Source organism: Adiantum capillus-veneris, chromosome 8 (genome assembly GCF_014529385.1).
Source record: "Adiantum capillus-veneris isolate H3 chromosome 8, ASM1452938v2, whole genome shotgun sequence".
In the NCBI taxonomy this organism is placed as follows: Eukaryota; Viridiplantae; Streptophyta; class Polypodiopsida; order Polypodiales; family Pteridaceae; genus Adiantum; species Adiantum capillus-veneris.
The window spans coordinates 107,747,032-107,765,987 of record NC_140938.1 but is presented as its reverse complement, the minus strand read 5'-3'; the positions used below and the strand labels follow the sequence as shown (position 1 = coordinate 107,765,987).

Genomic DNA, 18,956 nt, shown 5'->3' with positions numbered 1-18,956 from the left:
TGAACCCTGATCATGCTGTAGCTTGTCCACGAACACATAGGGTTGGATGTGTCACGTGACATCTCCTCCTTTTCAAAGTGGGGTACTGGTACCGAACTGTATGGCGTCGAGGGAGATCGCCAATAGCATCCGGAATCCTGGAAGGGACTCTTCGCCGGCCCACTCTGATGTGTGGGTCGTGTAGTACTTGAACTTCATAAAGGTCTGCAACGCTTGCTTCTTTGGGCCGCGCCGAAAGCGACACAAAGTCTTCTGTGGCTCCTTCGATGCTTCAACTTCGTCTAGAGTCGTGTTTTTTTCTTCTTCAAGAATCTCCATGGCTGAAAATTCCTGAAACCATTTCCAACACAAAACCATGGACATCCCTATTCCATGTAAAGTGGCTGGAAAAATTCTTGTCTTCCTCAAAGACTGTGCATGCAATGTAGATGAACAAAAAGACAGAGTGTCAAACTGTTCACCACACATACGCAAACAATGAGATCGAATCTTTCTCTTTTGATCTAAAGCAATCAACTGTGGCAATTCACAACGGAAATGCCCATGCTTGGTGCTCATACTTTCGTGTGCTCTTTCGGGTACTGTGTCATGGCAAGGAAGAGACACGGAATGTGACTTCCTTGAATGCATACTTTTCAGGTTTTCATGAAAAATCCGCATACATCCGTGCTCATCCATGAGAGAAACGTGCTCAACATACAATATGTCATGCCTAATAAAAGGGATCACATAACGATGCTGACTAAAATACAGGAAACGATCACGAATGAAACACTCGAACAATGCCTGCGTATCAATCATGCGAACACATAATACTTCCTGTGAGGGTTCTTGAGACCTAGGCTCGAGAGCCAAGATCGGTCCTTCCTGAATGATCGAATCGTCCTGTGGGGGTTCTTTGGACCTCGACTCGAAAGCCAAGATCGGTTCTTCGTGATTGATCGAATCTACAACGAGGTTAGCTTCGCTAGAAAAAGCATCCACTAACACATCATCCTTGTGAACAATCACATCATCTTCATGCAACTCATTATGCTTGTGAGAAATCACATCTTGATCATGCAAATCATCATGCTTGTGAGAAATCACATCTTGATCATGCAAATCATCATGCTTAGCAATATCATACAAATTATCATGCTTATCTTTGTCATCCAAATCATCATGCTTGTCATTCAAATCATCATGCAAATCATTGTGCTTATCATTGTCAATCAAAACATCATGCAAGTCATTGTCAATCAAAACATCATCATGCTTCACACAATCATGCAAATCCTGTGTGTCATGCTTTGGAGAAGAAGAGACTGAGAGAGTCTCCGTCTCCTGAATCTCTTGCATCTGTGTCAGCACGGGATACAAGAGTCGCAAGAACTCTTGCATGCGTCGGTCGCGCCATTCTTGTCTTGCCTTTCTTTCGGCTTCTCTTTCTCCTTTTTCTTCTGCGTGTCTGTGTTTCATTTCTGCCATTCTTTCTACATCTCTTGCTTCGCGTTCTAAATTCTATTTCAGAAACAATTGCTCCAAAGCCTCCACAGGAGTTAGTGCAATCCTTGACGTAGACGGGGAAGGGTTAGAAAAACCTCCTGGTGGGGAAAATTCTTCTTCGCCTCTCTCATGCTCATCACCTCCAAGCGAAGTATCCATTCCGCTTCGAGTGATGACCATTCTAAAGTCATGGGTTCTTAAGTTCATGAGAAACTTGGGTTCTTGGGGGTCTTGGTGCTTTGGGTTCTTGAGTTCTTGAGGTTTTCTTTCGCTTGCAAACCGCGTTTGAGAAGGATCTTCTCTTTACGCGAGTTCTACTCCTTTCCGTGGGCGCACCCCTTGGCGGCCTTGCGCTCACACCAAGGTTGCTTTTTCCCACCTCAAGTCGATTGGCCGGCCACTAAGCGCACGGTCCGCTCTCAATGAGTGAAAAGAGACACAAGGTGAGGCTGGAATGCTATGATCACAAACAAAGTGACTGGACACTGTGCGTGCAAGTGTATGAGACTGAGAGATAGAGAGAAGAGAGATACGACACCAAAGACGTTGTAAAACCCTCCTCCGAATGCCCCACTCTCGTCGGCGAGAGTGGTCTACTTATGATTGCACAAAGTGGTACAATGACGATGCAATGGACTGATGCAATCTGGGACTATGCCGATGACGACGACGGTGATGACGACGATGACACTAGGGCTGAAATCTGTAATCTTTCTACTGCTGTCCAAAAACGCTATGGGCTGAAATCTACAAATCTTGTATCTGCTGAATTCTGACTCTATGTCGATGACAATGTTGATGGCGACGATGCAACGACGACGCGCTGAAAACACAGATGCTGAAATCTGCGTTTTCCAGGCTAAAACTGTAAGCCTTGCAGAAACTGACCGTGCGGCAAGGAACTGTTGCAGGAAGGTGAGATCTGCGAGGTTTGGGACTTGATCTACGGGTACTAAAGGCTGAAAACTGAAAACGCAGGTCTTGTGGCTTATTCTGTCGCGATAGATCTGCAAAACGCTGAGGTTGCTGGCAGATGCAAAAACGCTAGGGCTGAAAATATGTGTTTCTGCCGCCGTGGCTCTGCAAATGCAAAACGCTAGGGCTGATCTGAGGGCTGATCTGCAAGTGCAAATCGTTGGCTGATCTGGTCCAAAAACGCTAGGCTGTTGCTTGGGAGCAAAAACGCTAGGTCACTTGGGGGGTTCTGCTGGGGTTCTGCTAAGAAGGTGCCTCTTGAGCATGTGCTCCTGCTGCCTCTTCTGCCATTTAGTGCTAACTTGGGTTTGCTTATATATTAACTTAGCCAAATTGCCCTACCTACTTTTGTTGGAAAGTCACTTAAAAATAATAAGTGAAAAATACAAAAAATAGGCTAAAATCACTGGAAAATTCCCCTTATTGAATCTGATGGATTCTGATGGGAATACTGATGATCATGCTGTGTGCAACCAAAGAATATGCATCTATGCTAAGTGACTAGGCATGCACGGTCTACGAATAGACTCACAAAAGTGCCAAATCACTTCTAATCTAGACTGACTGGACGGATTGAACCTTGATCATGTTGTAGATTGTCCACGAACACATAGGGTTGGATGTGTCACGTGACACGAGTATACTCTCATTCCAAATCGGAGCTCTTGATATTCTCGGGTAGTAAAATTAGCCATCACACTTGACCGTGCTAATCTTGAACCGGTGTCTCGATGCACTAAAATTACATACCCAGGCAATCTCACCCAATTAGGAATATTTTCAGTGGTTGGCACATCACAATGCAACACAAATGCTCACATATGCGTGTTACAAGACACAACGTGTAACAAACTGTTGACGTGTCAAAGCCTTGAAGAAGGGATCCAACTTGCAGATGTCGGCCGAGGGGCCTAAACCCTAACAAGAACAAGTAACAGAAGAAGACGTCCTACCAACTTATGGGGACCCCGTTCGATGGGGCCCTAAGTGACATAAAGGATTAAAATAAAGCAGGATCCGCACACACGCAAGAACTGATGACGTGGCTTCGAAAATTGCACTGACATGATGACGTGGCAGGCTGTACGGATTTCCGTGTTTTACGCTGGCTGATGACCAACGTAACCGCGAAACGCGTTTCAGCAGGCCTGGAACACAAAACGGGTGAAACGGCCGAAACGTTTCAACTTCAAGGTGAAACGCCTGAAATGAAAAATTGCCTTTAGAGAATTTAGCCATTAAATAGTTATTTATTTATTATGTCTATGCTATTTCAAGGTTAGCATAGCATGTGTCTCTACTCACTGCAATATGAACACCTATTTTGTCGATACATAACTCTATATATACACAAAATTGGCGTTTCGGTCAGACGTTTCACTGAAGCCTAAGCCTAGGGTGAAACATTTCGGGGTGAAACATTTCGAGTCTGAAACGTTTCGCGGTTACGTTGCTGATGACGTGGCAGGCTGTACGGATTACCGTAAATTACGTTGGCAGCTTTTGGCATTGCTTTTTGGACCAGAAGCTTTTGAATTTTAAAGGCTTTTTACTGTAACTGCTCTTCAGGCCAAGGGCCTTTAAATATGAGGCCAGGGCTCATTCTCTGACATGCTTCCTGGAGAAGGTGCAGAGACTGGAGTACCGGCTTATACTTTGTTGATGCAATACAAAGAAATACCGAAAGGGGCGCCAAGGTTTGGGACCAATACTCTCTGGGGTGGAATTCCGCCACTCCGTGTCGCGTGTCCTCTCTTTCAGTTCGGTCGTTATTGAAGTGCTAAAAGTGTGTTCAGTCTGTTCTTTTCTATTGGCACGTGGTGCCCGTCTTGTGACACAACGAACAGCGTCGCTAAGCATTTCCCCGGCACAGACTGTCTGCCGTATGAAGCTACTCGACGACTACCTCGTCACTCCCCCGCAAATAACCTAAAAAGGTCCGGCCCATGAGTTCAGGGGATTGATACAACCAAACGCCCTCCAAACCGCAACCTGCGTCGCTTGGAGGTTTCAAGCATACAACCAAACGCTCCCCGGACATCCGTCTATGTCGTTTCGAGGTTTTCCAATGCACAATGAAACACTCCCCCCCTAACAGCCCATCTGCGTCGTTCCAAGGTTGTCAAACATACAACGAAATGCTCCTCAAACATCCCATCGCATCATTTCGAGATTTTGACAATACCAAAACAACATTTCTCAATTCTCCACCCAGGATTAAATCACCAAGCATTGAAACCAATATTAAAACTAGTCAAACAATTCAGATCGGCACCAAAACAAGTTTAGAATAGATACCATCCACTTCAAACAAATTTCAAACAGTACTTTCTCAAACAGAGCTCAACATTATTTAAATCAACTAGATAATTCATTCAAGTTTTTGTTCGGAAAGCCAAACTTTGAGAGCTGGCTTGTCCTTCTGCAATAGTGTAATGGTACGGTCCCGGATGTGGAGGGTTGCATCATTCTTGTCATGCCAAGGAATGCCCAAGAGAACATCGCAATTGCCCAACCTATTGCGGGGTATTGAGGGGTGCTAAGGTACTGATGGGTGATGGGTGATGCGAGTACTGAGGTACTCCGGGGTGCTAAGGTATTGATGGGTTCTGTGTCGACAACAAGGTACTGATGATTCCGTGGCGGTGGCGGCGACGGCGACGACAACGACGAGGTACTGAAGGGTTCTATGTCGACAATGACGACGAGGAGGAGGAGGAGGTACTGATGGGTTCTATGTTGTCGACGATGACGACAACGAGGAGGTATTGATGGGTTCTGTGTCGACAACAATGAGGTACTGATGGATTCTATGTCGACGACGAGGTACTGACAAGTATAGTGTCGACGACGACAAGGTACATATGGCTTCTGTGTTGACGAGTCAACACACTTGTGCACCCCAAGTCAGAATTCTAGCACGACACACGAGAGAATCACTTGAAATACTTCAAAGCTTTATCACACTTTTAAAATAGAGTCGACAAGGCCCGACATAGTTCCGTGCCCAGAGGTATTGGCCCCAAAATTTGGCGCCCCTTTCGGTATTTATTTTTATATTAATGCTTGAGCAAAGTTACAGCTCCCGTGGGCCCTCTCTGCTCAAAAGCTTGTCAGCTAACTGAGGGGAGGAGTGGCCTTGGGTTCAATTTAAAGGCCCTTGGCCATTCAAACTCAAAAGCAATTTACATAAAAAGCTGCAAACTCAAAAGCTACTGGCCCAAAAAGCACCAACGAAAATCACGGAAATCCGTATAACCTACCATGTGGCACAGTGTATCAGACTTGGACACTCCAAGTCAAGAATCAATCGCGACAACACCAAATAACCACTTCAAAACAATTCACAGATCACAATAGATTTGCACTGGCCCGGCGGAGTTCCGTGCCTAGAGATATTGGCCCCAAAGACTGGCGCCCCTTTCGGTATTTCTTTTTGTATTAATCAATCATCAAAGTACAAGAGAGCGGTTAGGGTTTCACTCTCAGACTCTGCGTCCAGATGCCCTGAGAAGTGAGGCCCTCACCACTAATTTAAAGGTTACAAGGGATGCCCAAAAGCAGAGCCCCAAAAGCTTCAAATCAAAAGCAATTGCTCTCTCTCTCTCACAGAGAGTCAAAACTTGAAAGCAAAAGCATTCTCTCTCTCTTTCTCATTAAGTAGAGAAAAAGCGAAATTTGCGTCGCTCATCAATTTCATCATTTGCGTCGCTCATCATTTTTTATTTTTTATTTTAGCCTCCGCGATTTCCGAAAATTAGGGTTTTTGGCAAAAATTAGGGTTTGCAGGAATTTTAGGGTTTCTAGCAAAAATTAGGGTTTTTGTTGTCCGCCACGTCATCACTTTGTGACATTACCCCCTCTTGAAAGCATTGTAATCGACCGCGATTACGCCTGCAAAACCGACAAAAGCCATAAACCGTCTTAGCAGACACTGACTGTTAGTACCTACATACTAGGAACACACATCTAGCACATGTACAAAATCGACAGTCACATCACAAGACATCACATGACATTCAACATTCATTCGGATCTTAGACCATGATTTATCGGCAATGTAGCTAGCAATCACATCTAGGTCCAATCGGGACCTCATCGATGTCCGATTGACTAACCCCTATTGCAACCATGTCTATTCGAGATCAATCAGACCAAAATGCTGCAGTCATTTCGTCTATCAGTTCCTGCGCTCACAAGAAGTCAAGAACAAATCAGTATCATTATCAGGAATTCCATTTCATAAAGTCATCCAGCAGAATACTGTCAACTCTCAGTATCCCTGAAGCTCAAAGAGACATCAGTGACTTTAGTATCAAAATCAAGGCATCTGTTGACAAAGGAGCGGAGTAACTCCCCTCTTGTGCATCCCATCGCACCAGATCTTCGGCTAAGCTGAATTTCTGGGTTCCGTTTGGAGTAGACTATGCTAAACCAAAACATCGAGGTAAAGTTTCACAATCCGAGGAGTATCTGCTAGGTCCTCCTCCTCCATCCACTTCGCATCAAATGCAAGAAAGTTCTTGAACTAAACCAAGAACCGCCTTCGGACTTTACCTTTCTTCGTATCATTATGTGCCAAAATCTGTTCAGGAACAAGGATCTCCTCGTTTTCTTCCACTTCAGGTTGCTCATCAGGCTCCCCATCATCAAGCACATCACCCTTAACAGGTTTCAAGAGACTCACATGCAATGCATTGTGAATCCTCCAAGTATCTGGAAGTTTCAATCGGAAGGAGACATCATTTATCTTGTCAGTGATATGGAAAGGTCCGTAGTATCGCATACTAAGCCTTCTCAAAACGTAAGAGCACCCAATCATCCTCCTTCATTTCAAGTCGCGACGATGGCAATCCGCTGCCTTTTTCTGTCGTTCTTGAGACTCCTGCAAAGTCTCGCGAACCTTGGCGAAAGCCGTATCCAAATCTCACAAATATTCATCCGCTTCAAATATCTAATCTTTCGTGCTCAGGAGGATGGAACCTTCGAAGCACTTTCAACAATCTCACATGGCGTCTTCCCCGTCGAAGAGTGTATCGTGTTAATGTAGGCAAATTCCACCAAAGGTAAGTTCTTTTCCCATTGAGTCTTCTGATCCGAGATACAAGACTTCAATAAATCTAAAATCACTGAATTGGCAATCTCAAATTGCCCGTCAGTCTGCAAGTGGAACGATGACGAGAACTGCAATTGCGTGCCAATGTTCTCCCAAATTGCCTTCCAAAACAAACTCATAAATCTGGGGTCTCTGTCGGAGACAATCGTCTTAGACGTGCCATGTAATCGGAAAATCATCGTGATCATTCTGTGTTCTCGGGAGATCAAAAATGAAATCCATCGCTAAACTTTCCCAAGGGCGGGTGGGTATGGGTAAAGACTGTAACAATCCCTATGCCTTATGCCTGTCAAACTTGACCTTCTGGCATACCAATCAACTGCGCACAAACTCTTCCACATCTATCTTGAGTCTCGGCCAAAAGAAATATCTCTCTACCCCTTTCATGGTGGTAGCAATGCCGCGGTGACCCGTAAAAGGTGGACAGTGGCATTCAATCATAACCTTTTCCCTCAACGGCTGTGTAACGCACAACATAGTCTTTTTCATCAAGTAGCCTCCCCGAAGGGAGTATCCAGCTACTGTCTCCCCATCCCGTATCCGTGTGAGAATATCTGTAAAATCTGTATCTGTGGCATACTGATCGACCATATCCTCGAAGCTCCTATGATGTATCGCAGAAACAGCCAGAACCAACGGTTTCCGAGACAAAGCATCTGCCACCACATTCTTCTGTCCCTGCACATGGACAATCTGGAAGTGGAACTGTGACAAGATATTCGCCTACCACATCTGCTTTTCCGAAAGCTGCTTCTGTGACAAGAAGTAGCGCAAACTCTGATGGTCTGTAAAGACAGTGAAATCCGCTCCGAGTAGGTAATGCCGCCACTGAGTAAGAGCTTGGATAACCGCCAAAAGCTCTTTCTCATAGATCTGTGCTGTCATCTCCGGCCTAGAGAACAAACGGCTCTCGTAAGCTATGACATGGCCTTCTTGCATCAAGACCGCACCCAGACTACGACCACAAGCATCACAATATACTTCAAATGACTTCTGAAAGTCCGGCAAAGTCAAAATAGGTCCCGTAGTCAATTTCTCTTTCAATGTCTGAAAGGCAGTCACCTCTGTGGGTCCCCACGAGAAAGGTACTCCTTTCTGTGTCAAGATATACAAAGGGGAAGCAACCTCTGCAAACTTTCGTATGAACCGCCTGTAGTACGAACACAATCCCAAGAAACTTCTAACTTCATGGACATTCCTCAAATCAGTCCAATCACGGATAGTCTCTATCTTGGCCGGGTCCATTTGCACTCCTGCTCTGCTGACACAATGTGTCCCAAAAAGTGTATCTCTGGTAGGAAAAATTCACTTTTCTTTGCATTAATCACTAACGTGTAATCTCATAATGCTTGAAAGACTTGAAGCAGATGATCTCTGTGTACTACCTCATTCTTGGAGAAAACAATGATGTCGTCAAAGAAAGTGCCAACAAATAGCCTGTACTCTCGAAAAATCATGTCCATCATCCGGTTAAATGTCGCAAGAGCATTGGTTAAGCCAAAAGGCATCACCAAAAGCTCAAATAACCCAAAAGCCGTCCGAAAAGCTATCTTCTAGACATCTCCTGGCGCTATCCTGATCTGATGATATCCACTCTTCAAGTCAATCCTGCTAAAGCACGAGGATCCCTGTAATCTGTCAAGTATATCATCGATCCTGGGAATCGAAAATCTGTTCTTGATGGTGATTTTGTTGAGAGCGCTATAATCGATGCACATTCTCCAAGATCCGTCTTTCTTCAAAACCAACAACACTGGAGAGCAATACGGTGAAGTACTAGGCTGGACAAGACCCTTTTCCAAGAGGTCTTTCACTGGGTTCATAATCTTTTCATTCTGTACTAGGCTCACACGGTAAGGTGGCCGATTCGGTGACGTGCTTCCAGGTATCAGATCAATGGTTTGATCTTCACGCCCTCTGAAAAGCAATCGGCATGAGTGTGGAGAAAAATCTTGGCGTTCTTTTTATCAGGTCCAAACATATTCAACCTCTATCCAGCGTTCAGTTCTCTCCCAAAAGAACGAGTAAGAAACTGAAGTTCATCAAGTACAATCTCTAAGCCCTTCATTTATCAAAGTCGCTTTCTCGGCCCGGTAGTCAACCACGGCGTAGTTCTTGTGGTACCAAGGGATCCTGAGTAGAACGTCACTCGCATGCCCTGAACACCCCTGTCATTGCAAACGAAGTTTGCCAATGCTCGGTGTAATGGCAACATCCCATCCGGGTGCCAGTCGAACTACCTCTGCCTGTGGTGTCAGTCTGTCGGACGTAATTTCCAAATCGAGCCGCCAATTCCAAGTGAAAAGAAGTTGGCCTTGGCTCCTTCAAAAGAGCTTCCTGATCCTTCACTTTGCCCCAAAAGTGGCAAAGTTTGTACTTTCATTCATTAGATTCGGTGCAGGTTCCACGCCATGTGATACGAGTTCTGTTTTTCTATCTGCCTTTTCTGCCACGTTCCTCAGCTGCTCTTGAACCCTCAAGCCTGTCGTCGTCTTTATCATTCTGTTCTTTCTGTGCCCTATTAGGGCACTTCACGGAGATATGTCCCTGTTCCCCGCATCCAAAGCACTTCCCCTCTCTGATGAAGTGAGCTCTCTCCTCAGGAGTAAGCTTAGGTCGTGCATCATTTTTCTCTTGGTTGATCTTTTTTCTTCCTACTTTCATTCCTAGAAGTCTGTTCGGCTCGTTGTGTCATGCCCTCATCTGTGGGGTAGGTCAGACTGCCAGAGTGAATGGCAAAGCCCCGCTTTGCATGACTCCTCAACTCTTGAATAGAAGTTGACTTCTGTTCCAAGCAGTGATCTCGGATCTCTGTAGGTCGACCCAAGGTAAACCGCTCAATCTGTTCTCTGAACGAGATCTTCTTGAATGAAGAGGCGGGTAGAAAAGAGCTCCAGAATCTTTCACAATAAGCATTTATTGTATCTTTATTGATCATCCGAAGATGGTTCCAAGCAGCTCGTATATCTCGTTCATATTCTTGCGTCAACCAAGAAGAAATAAAAAGCTTCTTAAATTTCAGCTCATTTAACTGGCGCAGTCTTGTTTAAAAGAAGCGTGGACCACCAAGTACGAGCATTCCCCTTAAAGTAAGAGGAAGCTCTCCGAACTTTGGAGTGCTCTGAATAGCGTCCTCCCGCGAAAGCGATGTCAAACTGTTGTATAAAAGACAAAGCCTTCGAAGCATCTGAGTATCCTGAAAAGTATCAAACTTGATGGAGTGGCCACCTTCCTTAAACTCTCGGACTTTCTTGCTTTCATCTTCGAGAAAGTCATACTGGTTAGCTTTGTAAAAAAAACTTCTTCTTGTTCGCATAAAAGTTTCCATCATCGGAATCTAAGCTGTCTATACACGAGTCCTCAGTAGAACTGTCAGTCTCTGGGCGAGATGTAGCCTTCTTTGCCTTTTTCTTGCCCTTTTCGAAGCTTTGTTTCTTGCTTCGCTTTTTGCTTTTTCTGTCTTCTTGGCTCGAGTCTGAAGAGCTAGAAGAACTGTCAAAAGAAGAAGAAGAAGAAAAACTGAGTACTCCTTCAAATCGAACACGCTTCTTTTGTTTCTTTGCCTTGTCAAATGTCGACCGACGACCCAAATATCTCGGGAAGTCAGTGCCTTTCTTCTGCTTTTTGTCGTGCTTTTTGCCTTTCTTTCACACGTCGAAAAGCTGAGCAATCCGTGTATCAACCACGTTCTCCGCTTCCTTCTCCGTATATTTCTTGGAGACAGAAGGTTTCTTGAGAGCGGGTTTCGGGAGTGGTGTTGTGGTTCTCTGCCACTCCATATGTACCTCTTACAAAGAGGTCTGGTTCATATATTTTGCCATCTTCGGGTCCTTGGCAAAATTGAGCATCATCTTTGTTGCATGGCCGATCAACTGGCGACGCTCCATCTCTCGCCGCTCCGCCTGAGTAGGCCAAGGCGGGCCATACTCTCTGTCGGAATCTTCGTTGTGATCCCTGCCCGCATCTCCAGATGCAGAGGGAGTCGACTGATCCTTGCGTGAAGCCATAGGTGCCGCGGAAAAAAAAAATCGGAGATCGGATTTCCCGTAGAAGAGAAATCGGTCGTGCTCTGATACCACTGTAACAGACTTGGACACTCCAAGTCAAGAATCAACTGCGACAGCACCAAATAACCACTTCAAAACAATTCACAAATCACAATAGATTTGCACTGGCCCGGCGGAGTTCCGTGCCTAGAGATATTGGCTCCAAAGACTGGCGCCCCTTTCGGTATTTCTTTTTGTATTAATCAATCATCAAAGTACAAGAGAGCGGTTAGGGTTTCACTCTCAGACTCTGCGTCCAGATGCCCTGAGAAGTGAGGCCCTCACCACTAATTTAAAGGTTACAAAGGATGCCCAAAAGCAGAGCCCCAAAAGCTTCAAATCAAAAGCAATTGCTCTCTCTCACAAAGAGTCAAAACTTGAAAGCAAAAGCATTTTCTCTCTCTTTCTCATTAAGTAGAGAAAAAGCGAAATTTGCGTCGCTCATCATTTTCAAAAAAATATATTTATTTATTTATTTATTTATTTATTTATTTATTTATTTATTTATTTATTTTAGCCTGCAAGATTTTCAAAAATTAGGGTTTTTGGCAAAAATTAGGGTTTGTAGGAATTTTAGGGTTTCTAGCAAAAATTAGGGTTTTTGCTGTCCGCCACGTCATCACTTTGTGACACACAGCCAGCGCAAAACTCGAGGATCCGTACTGCTACCACGTCAGCATACCAACGCAATCTGCGGAAATCCAACTACTGTCCACGTCAACCCCTTCTATCCCAAGTGGTCATGCCACGTCATCACTTTGTGACATACCCCCCTCTTGAAAGAATTGTAATCACCCTCGATTACGCCTGCAAAACAGACACTAAGACAAAAACCAGTTCAGTAAACACCGACTCTAAGTACTGACGCACTAGACAATACAAATCTAGCACTTGCACAAAGACGACATTCACTTCACATTCACATCACATTCAAATCATCACATAAAATCCATTCCAAATCTAGGACCATGATTCCTGGCAACGTATTTAGCAAATCGCATCTAGATCCACATCGGACCTCACTGATGTCGGATTAACTAATTCTTATTGCGATCATGTTCATAGATTTCTCAAGACCGAAATGCTGCAGTCATTCGTCAATGATTCCATCTTTCGATCCTACACTCAAACACAATCACGTGAGTGAGTATTAAAAAATCAAATTCATCTCCGGGAATTCCAATTCATCAATCACACAATGAGTTCATACTGAACAAAGTATTTCAATCGTTTAGTCTAGTCATCTTATCGCTGTGTAGCCATCTCATCCCTTGGAAACTCTTGATGCGCTCACAACAGTATCCGATCATATCATTCATCATCAGTCACCATCATCATTCAGAATTCATGATTCTTATCTTGAATCGTGATCACGTTCATTCTGAGCTGTCACGACTCATTTCTCCTAATTGCATTCATATCCAAATTCGTCATGATCTCATTCTCGATTTCACCTGTATAGCAGGATCTTCCAAAACACATTAATTTCAGAAAAACTTAAGAGTCATCTTCGAAAATTCCTATTAAAAACTATTCATTCATAAAGTCATAAAGCAAAATATTGTCATCACATCAATATCTTTGTCACTTTTCTATCTAGTATTTGTTCAGGAGAGAGTATCTCCTCGCCCATTTCTATTTTATTCTGTCAGTCGTTCTCATTCTTGTGCCTTTTTGGGCACCGCGCAGATATATGTCCTTGTTCCCCATAGTCAAAACACTTCCCTCTTTTGAGGTATTCGTCTTTCTGTTCCTTTGTCAATCGAGGACGTGCATCTTTGTTTCTTCTGCTTCTATCATCATTTGTCGAAGGTTGATTTGTTGGATACGTCAAGTTACCTAAATGCATAGCAAACCCTTGCTTAGCATGCCCCATCAGTTGCTATATGGACTCAAAATTTTGTAATAGGCAATATCTCATATCTCTTTGGGAAGTCCACAACAAAATCGCTCAATTTGCTGCTTAAAACTGATCTTTTTAAAAGAAGAGAGGGAGAAAAACATCCCAAAATCTCTCACAATAAAGATCCAAAGTATGTCCTTTGGTCATCCAAAAAGACCGCGCAGATATATGTCCTTGTTCCCCACAGATGAAACACTTCTCTGTTTTGAGGTATTCGTCTTTCTGTTCCTTTGTCAATCGGGGGCATGTGTCTTTGTTTCCTCTTCTTCTGTCATCACTTGTCGAAGGTTGATTTGTTGGATAAGTCAAGTTACCTGAATGCATAGCAAACCCTTGCTTAGCATGTCCCATCAACTGCTATATGGACTCCGATTTCTGTAACAAGCAGTAATCTCGTATCTCTTTGGGCAGTCCACAACAAAATCACTCGATTTGCTGCTTAAAACTGATCTTTTTAAAGGATGATGCAAGTAGCAAAACATCCCAAAATCTCTCGCAATAAGTATCCAGAGGATCTGCCTTCACCATCCTAAGATGATTTCAAATTTTCAAGTAGTAATTACGTCACGTTCGTACTCTTGAGTAAGCCACGAGGAAATAAACAATCTCTTGAATTTTAGCCACTTTGTTGGTGCTTCTTTTCGTACTCTTGTTGGTGATTTCAAGTAGTAATTACGCCACTTTTGTACTCTTTAGTAAGCCACAAGAAAATAAAGAGTCTTGAATTTTAGGCACTTTGTCGGTGCTTCTTTTCGTAACAGAAGAGTGGACCACTATGTCCATGCATTTCCTTCAAATAGGATGATGCCCTTCTATTCTTGAAGTGCTCTGAATAGCGCACTCCAGAAAGAGCTATGTCAAACTATTGAATAAAAGAGAGGGCCTTGTACGCATCTCAAAATCCTCAAACGGTATCAAATTTTATTGTTGTCTACCCTCCTTGAGTTCCTTGGTCTTCTTGCTCTTATCTTCGAGAAAGACGTATTGATTGGCTCTATAAAAGTGCTTCCTCTTTGAATAAAACATATGGTCATCAGAGTCTGAATTCTCAGAAGAAGAAGAATCGTCCCGGGAACTATCAAAATAATTTTGATATCTGCGGTTGGATCTGCTTTTCTTGGCCTTCTTCTTGATCTTTCAATGCCTTCGGTTCTTTTGTTGTTTCTTGCCCTCTCTATCCTCATCACTAGAATCAGAAAAATAGTTATCGGATCTGTCAGAAGAGGATGAGGACGAATTGACACACCCTCGAAGCGTACACGCTTCTTAGCTTTTCGTACATTTGCAAACGAAGACTGTCGACCCAAATAACTAGGTCTTAGGTGCAGCGGAATGAATGTTGTATTTTCTCAAGGTTAGTGATCTTTATTGCTCAAGGTTCCTTTTAGTTCTTAGGGAAAGAGAGAGCTTTCCGTCTTGTAGAGTGCTGTGGTCACGAACAAAGTGAGTGGATATTGTGCGAGCAAGTGAATGAGACTGAGAGAAGGAAAGAGAAGAGATACGACACCGAGAGGTTGTAAAACCCTCCTCTGAAGGCCTCACTCTCGTCGGCGAGAGTGGTCTATTCTTTGATTGCACAAAGGTGTACAATGCGTATGCAATGGGACTATGCCAATGACGACGACGGTGATGATGACGACGACTCGATGGCTGAATCTGTGATCTTCTTTAGGCTGAAATTCTTGGACTGTTTTAGGGCTGAAAATGACTGTTTTCGTACTGTGCTTATGGCTGAAAATGGCTGTCCTTGTCGGGGCTTAGGGCTGAATAAAAACGTTGGCAAAAACCAGGCCTTTGACTACGTTTTTAAGGCCACCACTGTGTGCTGAAAACGCTGGTTGCTGTACCTGTTTAGGCTGTGTTTGCCGCTGATGATGAAGGCTGAAAAACGCTGCTCATTGCAGGTCTATTCGATGCTGAAATTGGCTGAAGTTGACTGAGGTATCATGCTACAAAAAACGCTGAATCATGCTGGCTGTCTAGCATTAGTTAACTGCTGAAAAAACGCTGGTGTTGGCAGTTGAAAAACGCCAGGCAGGGTAACTGGATGGCGATGCTTTACTGTGGGGGAAAAACGCCAAGGAAGGGAAGCTTCATGGCGATGGAGATCTGCTGGGAAGTGGGAAAACGCCAAGGGATGGGAGAGGTATGGCGCTAGGGGGTCATAGGGGAGGGTACTGCTGAGAAGTTGCCTGTTGAGCGGGAAGCTCCTGCTGCCTCTTCTGCCAGAAAGTGTGAACTTTGGTTTGCTTATATATTAACTTAGCAAAATTGCCCTACCTACTTTTGTTGGAAAGTCACTTAAAAATAATAAGTGAAAATCCCAATAAATAGGAAAATAGACTAAATGCACTGGAAAAATCCCCTAACTAATGCTAATGGATTCTGATGGGAATTCCGATGATCATGCTGTGTGCAACCGGAGGATATGCATCTATGCTAAGTGACTGGGCATGCACGGTCTTCAGTGTACATCCGCGCGGCAGATGGTTTCTTCAATGCGGACTTTAATGGTGAATCAATGGCCGTACGCCACACGCCATCAGGAATGCATCCCATCAATCAGGTGCCGGGTCAAAAATTTTGCCTACTAAAAGTCCTTCAAATGCTGTAGCATCTGCTTAGCACAAGCATCAACTTGTTGTTGATGTTGCATCTCCATTCGTTCATACTACGTAGGCCGTGGAGGCTTGTAGTCTTGTTCCAAGTGCCCATTTGAATTTCCCATACTTTCACCCAATCCGAAATTATCGGGTGGATTCGTCTGATTCTTGCAAGATTCGTCGTTTGAATCCATGTGTAATCTGGGTTTCTTTATGGCGTATGCCCTATAAGACAAAGCGATGTAGACGGGAGCGCGCCCGATGCGCGATGAAGTAAGGGTGGGGGTGGCTAATTCCGGGGTCGGGACACAAAGATTCTTTAATAGAATTTTCAGTAAACTTTGGAGGACCGGTATGCTTTGAGAAAAGCACACACTTGAAGCTCTAATACCGCTGTTACAAAATTGGACACCTCAGGTCGGAAATCGGGCACGACACAGGAGAGAATCGCTTAAAATGATTCACAACTTTATCAAACTTTGTAAAGTAGAGTTGAGACGCCCGGCATAGTTCCGTGCCCAAAAGGTATTGGCCCCAAAATCTGATGCCCCTTTCGGTATTTATTTTTATATTAATACTTGAACAAGTTACAACTTCCGCGTGCCCTCTCTGCTCAGTTGCTTGTCAGCACAATGAGTGAAAGAGGCACTTGGCCATCAAACTCAAAAGCAATTTTACATGAAAAGCTTCTAACTCAAAAGCTACTGGCCCAAAAGCAAGCAACATGATACACAGAAACCCGTACAGTCTGCCACGTGGCACAACGCAAATCGTGAAAGTCCACACTACTGCCACAACAACATTGTCAGCGTAAAATGCAGGCTTGCCATACAATTCTGCCACGTCATCAGCTCGTACAGTCTGCCACGTCATCAGTTTGTGACAATGTACCATACATTCCGTATGGTATGAATGATCTGCACGTTATACTTGTCCTACCTCTTGGAAATAAAGCGAGAAGGCTCCTAGCTTTTGGAGCTATGTAACTTGTGAAATGAGTGAAAGACGGGTGCTGACATGTTAATCTTATCGTAGGCTACATGCTGGTGTTGTCAGATGCCCGCCGAAATATAATAATACCCATCAAACACACGTACAAACCATTTCTCTGCGAGGGTTCCAAAATGGAGAAACCTAATCTATTGGACTTGTCTGGGCATGCACATCCTATGAAGAAGCTCCCAAAATTTTCCGCACATAATTTCTTCCGCTTTTTGACACTAATAGACACACGATTGGCTATGGACATTGATGTAGCATCAGGAAGCGAGGGGATTTAGCGGTATCCGCGAATGGAAGTTTAAACATTTGCTTTTTTTTTTTTAAGTATTTGCCAGTTAACATGCATAGAGATTTGCCAATTTTCTTCAAGGCAAACTTCAAATACTGCCATGGCAAGGAAATCCGCAGAACTGCAAAAAGACCAGATTTTTTTGAATACATAAGGTATTGATGCCTTCTGTTATGCTTTGCATCGAATAATTCATACTGAAAACTATAACACCAAAAAATTCTAGCCCTTTTGTCATTTTAGTCTATATGCTCTAAAAGATAGACCCACGGACATTTGCTGATCGTTCCATTGAAAAAGAAACTTACTATAACCCATAATGCGATTGCCTGGCCCTTCTGCCACATGGAAGAAATCTGGCCACCTCGCCAAGTATGTGAGATAGAATGTCATGTTGAACTGCAGAAATAAACACAACACCACGAGTTCATTATACTTCAAATTGGTTATGGATTCTCTCTCTCTCTCTCTCTCTCTCTCTCTCTCTCTCTCTCTCAACTGAGCTTACAGTCTCTGTGAGGTGATCGAGATTGAGAGCGTTGAAACGGAGAAGATCCTCGCAACAGAACCGCCGAATGGTCGTCATCCTGTCGTCTCACGTTTGTGCAGGGATGGGCGCAGTGAAGATGGCTCGGCGATTTCAGAGAATAACCCACCCTTGCGACTAAACACTTAAATGAAGCCGAAAAGATAAACGCGAGAAGCGTGTGCCGTTAGATGATTTGGGCCCTCCTTAAACACGGGGTCTTAATGACAAGGCGGCGGGATCGCGGTCGGAGTTGAAGCGCAGAGATCTTGAGGCGGGGGAACGGCACAGGAAACAGTAAACTGCGAGTGTCGGTCGAAGATTTGCACCCACCACCTAAGGGTGGGTTCAGACTAGGCGGCGGAAGAAAAATGGAAAGGGGCGTCGTTCCTCCATGGCGAAATTTAAGTGGTTGGAGTTTGAGGCACTCTTCCGTCGGGCCCTCCATTTTTCTTCCGACCCCCCCCCCCCTCGGAAGAGTTCATGGCCTCTCTCAGTGCCTTTCACTTTTTCACTTTTCCTCCTCCACATTGTTCACACTAGGCGACGGAAGATTTTGGAAGGCGGCTTTCTTCAGTCGGTTCAGTCTGAACCCAGCCTAAGGGATGGAAGCTTGGTGAACTAACCACGCAGGCGCATGTGGCTTGTTGACCAATGACACCCATGCGAACTCACATTCTTATAAAGTTGGTTGTTGTTTATCCCCCCCTCATGCACTTGTTTATCTTTTCTGTCCTTGTTTACTTTTTCGCATCCGACGTTTGTGTGCGCCTTTGGTTTTGTGTTCGGACTTCTTCGCCATTGATCCCACCGACTTAGCTTCTAGAGCACTTACTTTTTTTCTAATGAAAATTACTTTTAACAATTTAGAGTTCTATTTTTAGTGGCTTAAACAAGTGATGAAATCATGAAGCTTGCCTATAAATGGCCAACTAGAATAAATGACTCATGAGTCCCTTTTTCCACGAAATATGCACCCTCAAGACTAAAGGGAGCTCTTTTATTCAT

At 44.1% G+C, this 18,956-nt stretch overlaps 1 protein-coding gene across 1 annotated transcript in view; it reads right to left on the bottom strand.

Annotated features, from left to right (window-relative positions):
• LOC147452729 (Acyl-CoA N-acyltransferases (NAT) superfamily protein) overlaps positions 1 to 18,302 on the bottom strand; it is a 32,657-nt gene extending 14,355 nt beyond the window's left edge. Inside the window, exons 1-2 of the mRNA XM_086518329.1 lie at positions 17,931 to 18,302; positions 17,731 to 17,821 (exon numbers count right to left, since the gene is read on the bottom strand). Coding sequence (XP_086374455.1) covers positions 17,731 to 17,821; positions 17,931 to 18,008 — 169 coding nt within the window. The 5' untranslated portion in view covers positions 18,009 to 18,302. The remainder of the gene's footprint in view (positions 1 to 17,730; positions 17,822 to 17,930) is intronic.
• Positions 18,303 to 18,956: the final 654 nt, after the last annotated feature.